The sequence below is a fragment of the Columba livia genome, chromosome 3 (assembly GCF_036013475.1).
Source record: "Columba livia isolate bColLiv1 breed racing homer chromosome 3, bColLiv1.pat.W.v2, whole genome shotgun sequence".
Taxonomy (NCBI): domain Eukaryota; kingdom Metazoa; phylum Chordata; class Aves; order Columbiformes; family Columbidae; genus Columba; species Columba livia.
In genome coordinates, this window is record NC_088604.1 from 103,580,208 (window position 1) to 103,596,234 (window position 16,027).

General features: G+C 45.3%; 2 protein-coding genes across 11 annotated transcripts in view; one reads left to right on the forward strand and one right to left on the reverse strand.

Annotated features, from left to right (window-relative positions):
- CAPN13 (calpain 13) overlaps positions 1-16,027 on the forward strand; it is a 61,632-nt gene that overhangs the window by 7,510 nt on the left and 38,095 nt on the right. For 2 of the 10 annotated variants that reach the window (XM_021284814.2, XM_021284815.2), the window contains exons 1-2: positions 38-1,840; positions 6,420-6,668. In XM_021284814.2, coding sequence (XP_021140489.2) covers positions 1,775-1,840; positions 6,420-6,668 — 315 coding nt within the window. In that variant the 5' untranslated portion in view covers positions 38-1,774. The other 8 variants (XM_065058651.1, XM_021284819.2, XM_021284827.2 and 5 more) reach the window with 8 other exon arrangements.
- On the reverse strand, positions 7,738-10,001 carry LOC135578935 (heat shock transcription factor, Y-linked-like). Its single transcript, XM_065055303.1, has 3 exons — positions 9,980-10,001; positions 8,593-8,876; positions 7,738-8,203 (listed from the first exon to the last, which is right to left on the reverse strand). Exons 1-3 carry the CDS (start codon positions 9,999-10,001, stop codon positions 7,988-7,990), a joined length of 522 nt encoding a protein of 173 aa, XP_064911375.1. The 3' UTR covers positions 7,738-7,987.

The window sequence follows — 16,027 nt, forward strand, 5'->3', positions numbered from 1 at the left end:
AGAAAAGAACTACACATTGGCAAGTTTTTCTGTTGAGCCCCAAGCTGAACTTCATGAATGTCCACTCCAGAGTAACTTTTCTCTTGATGAATAAGCCCGCCTACCCAATAAGAGGTAAGTACCTAACCTGGTGTGTACCTGCAGCCATAACCCAAGCTGATTTTCCACTTGCTACTTCAAGTATTGACAGCGGTGGTGCCTTATCACAGTGCTTGAAGTGCACTGACCATCCAGGTCTTCAGGTGACTTTTGCAGCCACTGTGGATTTCTGTGCTGCCACTGCTGTGTCTCATCCGCATGTGGCCCAGCTGGCCTGAAGCCATCCTGGATGCTGCCACATGACCTACAGCTCCAGAAAGAAGAGAAATGTAGAGATATTTCTCTGAGAAGAGACTTCAGGAAGTCTTTGTGTCCCACTCCAGCTTAGAGCAGGGTTGACTTCTAAGTTAGGTCATGTTGCTCATGACCTCATCTAGCTGAATGTCTCCAAGGGTGGAGATGCTCCATTTTCTGCAAGTGCCTGTTCCTGGGCTGAAACACATTGAAGAATTTTTTCTTTCCAACCATGTGTAATTTCTCTTGCTGCTTCTTGTGCCTATTGCCTCTGCCTGTCTGCTATGCACCTTCAAGAAGGATCTGGCTTCACCTCCTCTGTAACAGCCTTTCAGTTAGTGGGAAACTGCAATTTGGTCCTAAAGAGGATTCTGCTACTGAGCTCTCAGCCTCTTCTCTCACATGTGTACTCCAGCTCCCTGACCATCCTGTTGGGTTTTTGCTGGATTCACTGCGCTTTCAGTCTTTCTCTTACACTGGAGAACTCGAGACTGACATAGCATTGCAGATACAGTCTCAAAAGCGCTTGTGCAAAGGGGAAGGATCGCCTGTCATGACCCGCTGTGAGCGCTGCAGCTCATGCAGCTCAGGATGCTGCTGTTGGTTTGCTTTATTGCAAGGGTGCGTTGTTGGCTCTTGTTTGGCTTGCTGTCCACCAGGACATCAAGGGCCTTTTCTTCAAAAACTTGTTTACAGGCTGTATGGATACACTTAGGGCTGCTGCCAGGAAACATGTCCCTGAGAATGAGCTGCATCCATTCCCTTGTATTTTGGGCCTCTTCAGGCTATCTCAGTTTGGCCTCCCCAAAATGAAATAACCTCCTCTTATGCATATTTATGCTAGACATTCTTTGATTCTTTGGCTTTGGGCTTTAGGATAATGGAGGCCAGTCCCCTAGGACTCCTAAACATATGGATAACTCTTTCTTCCTCTGGCAATCCTGGAGGAAATGAACTACCCAAGTGAGTGAACCGACGTGGAATTTAAGTTAGAGCCCAGTGTAAATGCCAACAGATACTGGCTAAAAGTATCCACTACTTTTACTGCTGCAGAAAGAATGACACACAGCTCTGATAACTTGTCTCGTGGTGAGTCCTACCAGGCTGTGCCTGGATCCAGGATGATTGCTGCATTTCCTGGTGGTGTGAGGAGGAAAACAGGAAATGTGAAAGTGTGGGAGGCGCAAACGAATCCTATTTTCTTTTGAGAATAACTGTGGCTGAAGCCAGAGTTAGGCACAGGAAACTATCAACCAACGTATGTTGATAGACAATTGATTGTAGATAGCTAAAAGAAGTATATGTGTATCTATCACTCCATAGTATGGTATCTGTATGAAACTGTTATGCCTGGGTCAGATTGTTTGCTTTTGGCTTTGAACTTGATTTCAACCTGGATATGTTTACTTAAGGCGTGGCAAAAGCTGCCCTATAAAGGAGAATGGGGGTAGTGCCAGTCTGTCACTTCGTTGATGTTGTCTGGAGAGTTACACCGGAGGCATCGCAGGTAAAACATCACTTTGCTCTTTTACTTAGTACAAGATGAAGCAGGTGAAATCCAAGTAACAGTGCTGGAAAAGCACCACAGACAGACTGAGAGGGATTTGTCTGGGAGAGCCAGAATAAATTAGAGTCTCTGTCCTTAATGTTACCTGGAGGGAAAGAAAAGATGAATTTGCCATCCTTAGAAAGAGCCTTACAGTGAAAAGGTAAGTTGTCAGAAGTAATTGGATCAAGTGGGAGTAGAGATCCTGAGAGGAGGAGGGCTCTATAGTTACTGCATGCTGCTGTTAAATGAGGTAGAAAAAAAGGGATCTGGAACTGTCCTATGCTATGTATGCAAAATGAGGAGAAAATTGACTTAATAAATAGCCAGAAGGGAGTACTTCACAGACTGTTTGGAGCAGAAGATCATGCAAGATGCCACAGGGAAAGCAATCTCCTGGAGGGTTGCCAAAGTGCCTGGCTTTGGGCTTGATTTTCTGAGGTTCTCACGTTTTTCACACATTGTATGTACAAGGAGCTGTTGCCTGTCTTGGGTTTGGGACGCCCAAGTTCAGGTCCCTGTTCTGCCCCTGTTGTTTGCTGTCACTGTGGGCAAACTGCTGAAAAGCAGCACTCTCTCATTTGTTTTTTCTCTGAATGCAAGGAGAGGTATTAAACTCATGCTTTCCTTCATTATAAGACAATTCTGGAACTGACTCTCTGAGGTTTTTACAGTGCTCCAAATAGATGAGTAACAGGGTCTTAGAGGGAATGAGAGCTTGCGTTACTGTGGCATAGATTTAATTTTAAGGGTGAGATGAAATGTACATTGATAGTTTGGAGTGTTTGAGAGGAAACAGAGGAAGAAGGGGATGCTGGCTTTCTGGCTTTTCTGCTATTCTTTGTGGTGTTTGAGAAAAATTCAGCTGCTCTCCCTCAAGTACAGAAACCCAGCTGAGCCAACGTGTAGTGGAAATGTTTTAAGGAAATCGGTGGAGAGGAGAAGGTGGATAGTTCAGCTATGAAGTAGACATGTGTTTCTAATTGCCTATTTTCACTTTCTACTCAGTGAAAAATATCAGAAGCCATTGAATGAAATTATGTCTGTACTCTAACATAAATCTTTATGCAAAGTGTAATTAGCTGTCAGTAGCATTTGCCACCATTGAGTAGCTGATTATAACAGTTGCTTGACATCTTTCATGAATGAGTGCTGGAGGGAGACAAGCCACAACTTTTGCTGCTGCCTTTTGAGCTGTTTAATGAAGAAAATGGTGAGTGCTTGGGGTTCCCAGGTTAGTTTCTGTAGGGAGTCATCAAACTTTTTGCTCTGATATCCTCCCCTTTCCTTCCCATTCCTTCAACTGTCACACCTGATCTCTTTTTTTCCTTCTTTCTGTAGCTTTTCCACTGCTCCACTTCCCTTCCTCACCCTTTGTCATTGACCCTCCCTGAGACAGACAGCAAGGTGAAGGATCTCTCTCTGCTGAGAAGGAAAAAGGACCAAAAAATAGCAGTAGGTGCAAAGTTGGGTGTTATTCCTTTCTCCATTTCACGTAAGTAAATGTGTTGGAGGAGATCCCAGGACTAAAGAAATGTTTGCTTCTGAATAATAATAATTTCCTTCCTTCATTGAGAGTCAGTCTCTAGTTTTCCTCCAGTGTTTCACAATATGTCTGAACCAGTCTTTGCAAGTGTTTGAAATCCTCCCTCTCTCCCCACATCCTGTGGCAGTGGGCAGTCCAAGGGTAGCGCCTCTGGGACCCATTGCATTGTAAATATGTCCCTTCAAACTCTTCCTGCTTCAGAGATCAGTAGCGATAAGAAGCTCTCCAACCATGCAGGCGGTTTTCTACTGTAAAAGTTGTTGTGATTTGTGTTGTTGCTGGTGCACCCATGAGAGCCAACCTGTGGCCAGGGCTCAGGATGCTGGTGTGGAGAAGACGGTGCAACCCAGGTGCGTGTGACCACATGGGCTGCCTCATCAGTGGCATGGACGGATGTAGAGCTCATGTACGTGTGCCCCTAGACACAATGCTGATGAAGTTATTACCACAAGAGAAAAGTAGTTAAGTGTGTTATTTTCTTCAGTCTGGTTGCTAATTTATTCTGGATATGTTAAACAACATAATTAAACACACACACACATGCTTAAAAACTCTTGTTCTCTGTCAGAAGAGAGGGAACGCGTGTCAGACCCAGCCTTCAAGCTCTGTTAGTTTTAATTTGAGTTTTGGAATTAGTAATCAGTTTTGCTGGAACACTATTGCAAGAAATAGATCTTAGCATGCATGGGGCCTGGGCACAGTTTCAAATGAGTATTTGTTAAGAAGAAGCCATTCCCTTGTCATGTTATGGTACATTATGTGAGATTTATTTCCATTGTATTAAAAAGTGCAAGCCCAAGGGGAATGTTCTGTCTTCTTGTTGGCCGAGGGTGATTTCTGAATTCCACCTGATTTTTTTTGTGGGGCTTTTAATTAAAACAATGAGATGCAAAACTCCTTATATCTTAGGCTACTGTTAAAATGCCAGGAGGCCAAGTTACTTAAAACATGGAGAAAGGTGATGGCACTAAGTAGAAAGTGTGTCTGTGTGGGGGAAGGGTCTGTATCACACCTTCAGTGTGGCTGGTCTGTGTTTTTTCACGTGTGAACAATTCACAATAAAATCTGAGGCTTTGCTTTTACTGGAGCCATCTGCTCTCTTTGTACTGCACCAGGGACATATCAGATCTACACGTAAGTCTTTTTGGTAGCAAAGAGCCTTTTCATCTACTTTAAAATTAAAATTTAAAAAATCACGATGGCATCCGGTGGCTTGAAAGTGAAACCAAGTGACTTCAGGCTAGAAATTAGCACAGTGGAGTTAATTAACTGTAGGAGTGGCTTTCCCAGGGCATATGATGGATTTTCCAGTGTTAATTTATGGGAAGGTACATCTTAAGTAGAAGCCAGGAGCCAGGGAAAGGAACCGCTGAATCAAGTGCGGTGGCATCTGCCATGCAAGAAGCCAGAGGAGGGGATTCCAGTGATCCTTCTTGACCTTGTAAGTCTGCTAACGCAGACTTCACCAGGAGCTCCTTGTCCTAAGGGAAGGAACAAAATGGGAATTATAGCTCAGGATAGTTGCCTTTTTGTTTTTGTGAGGGCAGCTGTGAATGAAGGGTAAAAATGAAGGGTGAAAATGAAGGGTGAAAACTAACGTAGATTTTGACCCAGCAACATGTAATTTTTGTATGATGAACCAGGAGGCAAGGCAAGATGAATGGTTTTCCTGCTATTTCTCTGAACTCGAGAACAGAGCTTTTTAGCTGAAGGAAGATCCCCAGGAGCTGGTATACACATGTGCATCTCTCTGTACATCCACACGGCTCTGGGGAGTGCACCTGAAAGCCCCTACTCTGGTAAGACACAACAAATTGCTCTTTTAAAGCTCCAGTGCTGCTGCCCATCTAAACATGCATGTTTTCCACCTTCCTGTGTCCTTCTCCCACTCCTGTCCCACAAGTCTTCCCATCCCACAATCCAGTATCTCTATGGACAATGTACTGGCCGCCTTTGGAAAAAAGTATTATCGATCTTTGATAGCAAGAGTCCAGCTGTGCTCTGACTGTGAAGGGGACAGAGACCACAAGAGATGATTTTAGCTCCTGTATCCTTCCCTAGCTGTACCAGAAGATGTATTAGCAGCTCTGTCCAGTCTAGGGTTTCACGGCGTATGTGAAACATCCACTTTTCCAAAGCGCATTGTCCCTTTCCTTTAGACACAGAGGGGCTTGAATATGCTACAGACTGGAATATCTATGGATGCTGTGCAATGACTGCCCAGTTTAAAAATGAATCTACAATTTGGATTTGTTTAAACACTGGCTTCTGAATGAACCACTGAGGCCAAATACCCCAGACCCTGGTGCATGTTCTTGTGACAAAGGAGTGCAGGTGGGATCTGGGTCTGGATGTTGCAGCTTGGTCCCACCTCAGTGCTGTAGCTTTTGGGCATCTGTTTGAAGCTGGTAGGAAGCCATTCCCTAATCTGTCTGTGTTTTTTGGAGCAGATCCCAAGGAAGGGCACATCTCTGCCTTCTTTGTGTCCTACAGAGAAGGACTATCAAGCACTCACTTGTGGAAATGAAATAAAGTAAATAACTCAAAGATGCCTGGGGCACCGGTGTGATTCATGGCCAGAAGAGTCCTGGATACCCCTGGGCAGGCTCCTTCCTCACACCACCTCCCTCCTCCCCTGTATCTGCAGCTCCTGCTCCATCTCCTACGCTCACTTATCTTGCAGATGTACGTCAGTGCTAACACAGCGGCTCACTAACAGCTTTGCTCTCTGTCCTCAGGGAAGACTCAAAATTGAATTTGTAGCAGTGACAGCACTGGTTTAAGATAAACCAGTTGGGATTTGACGACTACTTTTTCCCCAGGCATTTCCAGCTAATAAGGATTTTGTCACTGTGGCTGCCCTCAGCTCTGCAAGCTGTTGCTCCACAATCCTCTTGTTGGGGGGCTGGGGTGTGTGTGGGGTTTTTGCTTTCCCATACACTCCTAAGGCACCACTTTGGGAAACTAATGGCAGTCTGTGTCTCTCCTTCACAGGAAAGGGGAATGATGCTTGCCCCTGGCTCTGCTCAGACGTTGGAGCAGGGATGGCAAACAACAGGGACAACGGGAAGCCTCCAGAATGTGAAGAAATTTAATAACCAGGACTTCAGCCGCCTGCGAGCCTCCTGTCTGAGCCAAGGACTGCTTTTTGAGGATGCCACCTTTCCCGCTCATGTCAGCTCTATCGGTCCCAACCTGCTTCCAGAGGATACTCTGCGCCGAATACAGTGGAAGAGGCCAACTGTGAGTTACTGCAGCCGAGGTGTTTCATAGCCCTGCTGCTGAATGGGAGCAACTTAAAGCTTCACCCTGGGGGAAGAGATCTGTGCTAGGAAGGGATGCAGAACCCAAGGGGAGCACTGGGAGCATGATGCTGGAAGGAGGGATCCTTGCTGTGGGGTGTGTGGATGGAAGATAACTACATCATGAGGGTACATTTTTGTAGGAAGCTTGTTTCCACCTATGAACTTGACTAGCATTCTCACTTCAATCTGCTTCTAGATGACTTCGTGCAAACCCGAAAAGCTGACAAACTCTATTAAAGATCTTTGATTTCTGTAATCCAAGTTACGGATTCAGCAAGACCTATTTTAGAGTAATTGGGACAAGGCATGAGGTGAAATACGTTTGTCTGCTGATTCCCAGTTGCAGTTAATAGGCAGTTGTCATTTTCGCCTAGCATATATATGGATGTTTAAATTGGGAGGTGGGATCACATGCTCGGCTTTTTTATCCTGGGACTTAATTTAGGGAATCTTTCCATGGTGAGTCTGCAGTGTGTAGTGCTGCTGTGTACCATTTGCTGCTGGTGCAGCTCCTGGTTTACCCATGTCCTGCCCTTTAGCTGGGTTTTGCTGAGCGCACCACCAGTGCCTGGGGCCTTTGGCTTCCCTGGGCTGCAGCAAACCAGTTCAACTCCCTGTAGGCAACCCCCAGGGTATAGAGACAGTAACTGTGGGACTGCAGAGACAGAACAAATGCAAAAGATTTATTATTGAGAACAAGAAGTATTTAATTATTTATTTCTATAGTAACCTACTTCTAGCTCCATTAAGCTCTGTTTACTTGGTAGCTGGTGTCTGTGCTGTCTCTTGTGCTGGGGTCCAGCCCTGTTGCCTGCAGCTACACAATTTGGGTGGCAGGTTCAAGCCGGGCAGTGAGGGGCCGCTGGAGCTGGGCTGGGAGGTGGCCTTGGCACAGCAACAGCAGCTGCTCCCAGCACGGACATCGAAACCCAGGGGTCCCACAGGGGACACAAGCCAGCTGCTGGGTATGGATGCCCAAATGGAAAGGTGAGAAGCTCCAGCTCTAGTGTAAACCAAATGTGATGTTGTGAAGCATCAGATGAAGCAGAATCTGCAGCTTGGACACTAAGAGGGCTGCAGATGAAGTGTTGTGGGGATGGGGCCTGAGGCTTGAACTTCTCACTACCCACTGCTGCAGCAGGACTTGAAAGTGTTAGAGAAGTTGTGTGTGTGGAGGTACAGGCATCTCCAGTCTGGGTCATTGCTTTATTACATGGCTTGGTAGGTGTGAAGGTGCTGGGGGCGGATGTCTGGGTGTCATCTGTGGAGCTGCTCAAAGGGATCATTCTCCTCTGCAGAAGCAACTCCTGCTGCTGGCTGAACATCTGGGCTTCTCTTCAGGCAGCCTTCCTTCAAATCTGGGTCCAGCGACAATGCAGCTGGTGCTGTGTTATTTACATCAGCACTTTGTTTACAGGGTTGTAGCAGGTGGGGATAATCTCTCTTGAAACAGGCATTATAGTAGAAGAGTAACTAAAAACTGTAAAGGAAGGGAGTTAGTTGCCACCATTTCCAGACTGAGAAAGACAAAGATACAATAACTAAGCTTTAGACTCATGAAAGACAAACATGGATATTAAGAAGCACTCTTACGGGCATTTTAAAGATTAATAAACAGGAATAAAATGTTACGATATAGTTGTGCTAAGTACTAACCACCCTGGTGTTTTTGCCATTTGGGAGCAGCAAAGAAGCGTAGGATTTCAAAAGCATATAAACTGACTTATAAACCGAAATACCACTAATCTTGAGGCACCACAGTGTGGGATGAACATTTATCCTACTCAAGTATCCTGAGAGTTGTTTTGTGTGCAAAGGGACTGATGTATCTTGCCAAAAGCAGAACCTGCTGCTTCCCGTGCTTGTATTTTATCAGGTGAAGCAGGTGTTGGAGAATCCCCTTCTGTTTTGCTGAATCCATGAAGATTAAACTGATGAATGAGAGTTTTTGTGGAACTGGTTTCAAAAATTTGCAGAAGTCCTCTCCCGCCCAGTGCTGCCCTTTTGAAAACTTTTTCAGCCATCACTACACAGTTTCCAGCATCACCCCACCAAATTGACTGAAACCAGTCACTTCCAACAATTTTCCAGAGTTTTTTCAGGAAGAAGCTGGATGAAAATTCATTTGCTTTGCCAGAGCTCTCCTCTGTAAAAGCACGTGCTAATGTTCCAGGGTTCACAATGTGAACACTGAAGGTGCTTTTCTTCTATCATAAAGGTTAACACAGAATCACCAGCTGTTCTTCTACAACTTACTGAAGGGACAAAAGTTGATACTACTAACTCAGCTGTCTCATCCAGAAGGGAAGCCTAGGATGTCAGTGATAAAGAAGGCTCCATTTTAAATTTTTCTTTCTCAGTTTGTCCAAAATTTCCACCTGTAGCTGTTGCCTGACCAGCCAGGCTTTGTCCTGGTAGAGAAGATGCAAAATGAAGGGCAATGGCACCAGCTGCCTGGGGAGCACAACCAGAAGTTCTCAAATGTCACCACAACACCATTGGTGCATCACGGTGACATCAAAGCATGGTCTCTGTCTCCTCACAGAATGAAGCAGAGGCAGAAGTTGCTAAATAGCAGTGGTTGCTTTTCATTGAAAGAGCTGTGGATGTTTTGAGCCCAGGATCAGGAAGTAAATAAAACTGTATTTACATTTTGTGTGTCCTGACAGGCCAGTTCTGTGTTGAGTTGCCTTTGGGGTTGGTCCCCAGGGAAGAAGAGGGAAGGCTGCAGTGTTAGGAGTCAAAGTGTCCCAAACCCGAAGGTTTTAGTTGAGTACCTTTCACCCATGCAGAAATGTTCATGAAGTCTTTACTCTTAGGTCACTGCAATGCTAACCACAAGGATACACGATCCCAGGTATTTAAACTACCTAAACTACTTGGCAAAATGATACCTATGATTTCCCAAATGGAGACCTTTTTCTACCTGAACACATCTCCCAGAGAGTGAATGTAGTTGCATTCTGCTGACAGCATGGCCAGTTTAACCTATGTATGTATTTTTCTCAGGCTCCATCATTAGCTTCCTCTGACATTAAAAAAAATATAGCTGGAAAGGCAACTGTGACAAAAATGGCATCTTGGTCCTATTAATCTCTTAAGCTCCATCTTCTGAGTCATATAGTATCTGGTTATTTAAATGGTAGATAGCAATTATAACTGCTGTCATAGTTCCAGATCCAACTGAGCAGTTGAGCAACATGCTACTTCTGTTTTGCCTTGTACATTGTCAAGTGAATTGCCAATTACCTTTGGAGTTTGGAGTCCTCATGTCTGGGGGTAATGTATAAAGCAGAGAAAAAACAGCTTGATTTTCAGATAGCCATAGTCAGCAGTGACAGTCAGAAGCAACTCATTCTGACTTGTAAAGTGAGCTGATTTGATATGGGAGCCCCTGAAGGGGGAGGTGGATCAGGAGCACCAAGACATCCTTTGAAATGTCAGTTTTCCTGCCTGAAGTAGTTGCAGTCTCCCATCAGATGGGGACAGCTCCAGGCTGTTTTCATCCCCAGGCCCCCAGTCTATGTCCAGTGAAAAGTGTGCAATTTGTAATAGAGATTTTGCATGTGGTACTTCAAGCATTACTGGAGGTGGGGACACAGGAACCAGATGGCAGCAGGAGCTCTGCAATTAACTGGTCTTTTGGTTCACCCACAGCTGAGAGATGGCAAAGAGTTCTACTTTAGATTGAATTGATTTTCTATAGCTGAGCTGTTCTAAATTCTCCTTGAAGAGTCATATCATATTCTAAAACCTGAGATGCTCCTTTAAAAATGTTCAAAACACATTCTTTCATTGTTTGGTACTTTTCCTTTACACAAGCAATTGAGTGGAACAGAGGAAGTCACAAAATGATTTGCTGTTGCTGAATACGCATTTTTAGTCAGTTAATGTTTTAACTAAAGGTTTCTGACCATAAAGCATAATACTCTACAGATGCAAAAAGAAACTAAATTAGGATAATCCAGATTATGTGAATTGCAGTGGTGCTGGATTCCGAGTGCTTTATTTTTGCTAACATTGGTTACATTTTCAAACACGGTATATGTGAAGTAAGAGAGATTAGCACATGTGCAGCACTGCCTTGGCCCTGCACCAGGAAAAGTCCAACATGGTGCCCATTATAAACTGTTAAAGATAGTCCCTGATCTTCAGCACTTACGCTTTTTAAGGCCAAAATGGGCATAGGTTTGAGGTGGCTGAAGGTTTTTCTGAAGGGTCTTCAAGATCACAAACTCCTGCAGCTGCTCATCCTTTGTCTCTTGGAGACCCTGCTTTACAGGCTGAGGGATTGCTGAGCAAGAGCTGGTGGTCCATCCCCTGTTTAACATCAGCTGTGACATATGTGAGGGGCAACCGGAAGAGAGGGGAAAGCTGCAAGGTGGACAAAGGAGGCTTGAGGGGCAGCATGAGAGAAAGCCCTGAGTGCTTCTGATGTGACTTATTGGAGGTGGGTGGTGAAAGGACTGACTGAAATAGCTGACCCGGGTTTCTTCTGCATCACCACGGTCTGTTCGTAGCATCAGGGCATGGACTCCCTGGGTATTTGCCTTGTGTGTCTGGTGTCAGGGGAAGGGAAGAATAGGGTCTAAAATAAGTTATTGGCTAGAAACCACAGAAAGAGGCTGCTTTAATGTAAACCTGGGCAAGGGAAATACCTTGTTCCCTTAGCAGAGACTCAGGGAGACATGCTACTGCACTCAGCATCTAAAAATCATTGGGGAAAGTGATACAGTTTGAGTGAGTCAATACTTCCCCTCCCCCGCCTCAGAAAAGTTAATGATCATTTGATTCAGTAATTTTGCAAAAGGGCTTGCTCCTTTCCTCTGTCCCTTCCCAAAGCAAGTGTAACCTTCTTTCAGCAACAGTGTGCTTATCATGATTCTACACTGCTTTTAGTGTTTATTTGTTTATTGACATTTGATTTAATTCTCAGAGATTTCCAGGAATAAATACCAACATTAAGGAATTTTGAAGTCAGGAACTGACTGAACCAAAATGGATAATTTCAAAAATTGTTTTGAAGTTAGGATCTTTCCACACAGATAAGCTGAGCTGGAGTGGGGAAAAAGGCAGATTTTATTCGGATAAGAAATCAGACAATTGTTTGATGTTAACCTAAAAATTTAGCACAGGGGAAAAAATGAAGTAAAACCTCCTGCACAAACAAACAAACAAACAAACAAAAGTGGTTTGTCACATGAGCTGCTTTAATAAAGCAAGTTATGGGAAATGTGTGATGATGAGGGCAGTGCTGTCCTGCACTACCTGCACGTCTGTCCCCATGGGGCTGTTTTCTGGCATGAGCCAAAGCCGCTTACCAGCTGTTCATGGCAGAGTTCACAGCTTCAGTATTTCTCAGAGGCCACAAGGCCCTTGGATCCTGTTCAGTATTTCTCCTTGATGAAAATCAAAATCAATTCACCTTATTTTTGAGCGTGCGTGAGCAATCAGTGTAATTGAATGGGAGCAGCATTTCCAGGCTGCTGTTGTCTCAGCCTTTGCCTACTCAGCTGATTGCATCTGACCTCCACTTCAGAGTTCATATCTCTGGGCTGAGGAAGCGGCGGTGTGTTACCATTTATTACATCTGTCTTTCTGTACACGCTTTAGATGAGAAGGATTTATTTGCATAGTATCTCTGGGCTCTGTTGATTTTGGAAAGGGCTGGTTGCAGTGTGGGGGGAATGCACATGTTCTGGGTTGAGGGGAAAGAGGCACTCTTGTGATGGTCTGGTTTTCTCACACACTTCCCTGTTTCTCAGGCTGGGGAGTCAGCCAGCAGGCTGTGGTGGACACAGGCGAAGAGTTGATGACACTATGCCACTTTGAAAACTTGAGCTTGTGCTGAGTGGTCTGACTGGGAGGTTTCAAGACTTCTGAGGAAACTGCCTTACAAAGGCTCATGGTAGACAGGGCTACCTCCCTTGATTACAACCTTTACATTTACCTCCTTCTCAGTTGCCATTGTTTTTTAGCACTGAGCCACACAAAGGAAACAGGATGCAAGTAAAATCTGCTCTGGTTTCTGTTTCTGCTGGCTGTAGGACACCAGTCAATCCTCAAGCATGACTTTACCACCTCTGCCGAGTCTGAGGCCTTCATTCCTCCATTGTGAGAGAGAGAGATGGAGCAGAGGAGGGGTTTTTTTAAAGCAACTGAGGCATTTGTGTTGAAAACAGGCAATTAGGAATTGATCTATTCTGCTGTAAAGCAGGGAATTGAGTTCTGGTGGTGCAAACAAACCCTTTGAGATTAGTCTGTTTTTTTCCTGCCTAAGAGAATGTCAAAGAAAAGCAGAAATAAAAAAAAATAAAATAAAAAAATAGATTAGGCAAATTCAAGGAAACGGATTCTTGATTCCCACAAGGTCTAATAAACACAAAACTGTGCACAAAGCCTCCAGCCTGGGAAGTCCTTTAGCCCCCAGGTGATGGAGAGTGGGAGGATACATGCAGGCAGAGCATTCCTTTCGGCTTGCTCGGTTAACCCACTCCCTCTCCAAGCTGTTGGGTGGAGATGAAGCATTGCAACAGGCAGACCTTTGGTGTGTCCCAGCACAGTTTATCCTTTGCTCTGCCCTCCCTCGTTACCCCAACTAGCTTATTTCTGTGCTAGCTAATCTGTGGTTATGGGATATCTGGCAGTGGTGTGCCTGACCCTTCCTCAGCGCGCTGCTAGGCTGTGCCCTCAGCCCAGGGAGCTGCAACACCACCTTTGCTTCTTAATCCAGAGCAACCCTATGACAGGTACAGCAGTGATGCTGAATTGAGATTTGCGCAGCTGAGAATAGAGTTTGGCTTTCAATCAATAGCAGCCTTTTCATTTTTCTTAATTTGTGTTACATTGAACAGGGAGCACCGTGGCTCATGATGGCAGGACATGTCAGGAAGGTGGAGCAGGAGCAGAGAAGAGCAACACAAGTACAGCCAAAGCAAAAGACGTGGTGCTGTGGCAGGAACAGAAGCAAGGCTGGGATTTTATTGTAGGGCTAAGGTAAACTGATTGGGAGGCAGCTTTGTAAACAGTCATCTTCTGCCTCTTAACCCTCGGTGGCCTTGTGCCTACACTTGGGATCATGCTGGGCCAGTGGGGAAATGTGTGGGCCACAGCCACACCACCATACTGAGAAGCTGCCTGCAGTCAGGCTGCCTTACACTGCCTATGAAATCCTACCTTGGTTTTCCAATTTTCCACAAAAATGTCTGAGTTCTTTACCTATGTCTACATATGGCCTATATTACTCACCCCCACCTGCTTCTTGGAACTTGCTCTTCCTTAAAATTCTGAGCAATTATAAGAAGAAATTTAGAGACAAATGCGTGTGCAAGGCACTCTCCTTCCACCTCGTAAACTGATTTTCCATTTTGCCCTTTAGTTAAGCAGTCCATCTGTGGTAAGACCATTCTCTAGAGGATGAACTGGCTTGAACCTGAACTTCTATTCTGTTTTGAATACATAATGAAGTCTTCAGTGGGCCATGGAAAGCGAGTGATGGTATCTTTGTCCTGGGGGGATGAGTCCAGGCAGAGCGTTTGACTTGCAGCCCATATGGTTGCCTTCCCTGCCTTCCTCACAGATACACTGAGAAGAGACCATGCACCTCCTTGCGCTCCCTCTTTTCTCCCTCCAGCTAAAACTAAAAAGTCTCAAGGAAAATGCCACAAAGACTCATTATAATTTCTCAGTGAAACAAGGCACTGCTTCTGGACAGACTTATAGTTAAATCTGTGGTTTCTCTATTTGCCATGCAATTTGAGCACTAGCAAATGCCTGCACTTTTTGTGTGGCAGTAACTCTGTGCATAGCTGTGTTTTGCAATAATAGTAGTTTCTTGTGGTTTATGACTGCTGTGTTCTTGCCTTTGAAGGAAGAGGAACTAATTGGAGATTTCCTTTCCTCCCTTTCCTTCCAGTTGAGAAGGCCCAGATTTCCAATGCACTGCACCCATCACAATTATGTCCTCCCTAGGCTCGTTCAGAAATCCCAAGTATCCAGTCTTGCAATTCCCTACCACTGCCCCTTCCTGCCTTTGCTTCAGCTTCTGTCTGTCCCCTGCCCTTCCTTGGCTCACACCCAACACTGCGCAAAGACCCTGTGCTCTGTGCACCGTGTCCTTGTGAAGCGTGTCCGTGCTGCTTCGTCTCCTCAAGCCCACAGAGAGGTGGCTGCACTCAGAAGCACAAACCTCATGTTAAATCCTGCCCCACCACTTCTGACCGCCATGCAGGCAGCAGGGAGGGCTGCTGCCGTTTCAGACAGTGTCACCTCAGTGGGAATTCACTTTGCATTTGCTGTGTGGTTTCTGCAGAGGGACAGCTGCTGAGCAGCCCCTTTTCCATGGCTAGTCACATGCTCTGTGTTGCTTTCCCGTTATTTCCCCCTAAGTCTGTGGGCATTACACCCTACCAGCAGCAGACCTTAGCGTGTGGTGGGTGGGGATTATAGTGACTGTCTGATTTCGACTTTTGTTCTCTGACAGCCACAAAATTGTCTGTATGCACAGTCAAGGCATGTTGGCTGGCACCGATTTCAGATCCTGGTCCCTTTTGGTTTTAGACAAAATTACTGTTTTCTCTCAGCAAGGAACCTGCTTAATGACACGACTCTGCTTACTGGGGAGTCAAACATCTTGGTGTGCAATAGAGTATCTGCTGAGGCATCTAATGGGCTGACTTTTCATCCAGTCTCTGAAACAGGCTAGCAGGATCTACAGTGCCCTTCAGAGCTTTATCATCCCAGCACATCAGCCTCAGGAATCCTATAGGAGATGCAGCTGCCTTCCCATTAGTTTCAGACTTGTGTTTCTTTATGGTGCTTACCCCCACAGCAGCTTTGCACCGTAGCACATCTGTCAGAGCCCAGCCACCTTGCCTGGGGCAATTAAGACTTCAACAGACTCAGAAATTATGGGGGAATGAAAATTCTCATTCTTTTATGCTGTTGGTTTTCTGGGACGACTGTTGGCAAGTCAGACACACATGAAGACACAGGCCAAGTTCAGAACCTTGTTATGCAAGTTACTCTTTCCTGTTTGTGGGAGGTTTTGAATTTACCCAGGTCAGGGAAAAAGAGGCAGAGAGAAGATAAAGCTGGGACAGATGCAGAGGGGAAGGAAGAAGGCTTGAGAGCTGCCGCTTCCCTGTACAATGACCAGCTGCTGCTGCCAGTGGCCACCACTTCTTAGGCCTGCTCCCATCCTATAGATAAATCTCTTATCGTAAATCCCCAAAGTTCTGGGACAGGTGTGGATGGCTGCATGAAAGGATCTGTCAAGGAAGATGCCTGCCCAGGCTG

Coding starts and splice junctions, on each gene's coding strand:
- LOC135578935 (XM_065055303.1), bottom strand. CDS start 10,001: ATGAGGACTCCAAACTCCAAAG. Junction 8,877..9,979: donor GAGGACTCCAAACTCCAAAG/GTAATTGGCAAT, acceptor GTGCTTTTACAG/AGGAGAGCTCTGGCAAAGCA. Junction 8,204..8,592: donor CTTCACCTGATAAAATACAA/GCACGGGAAGCA, acceptor TACAGTTTTTAG/TTACTCTTCTACTATAATGC.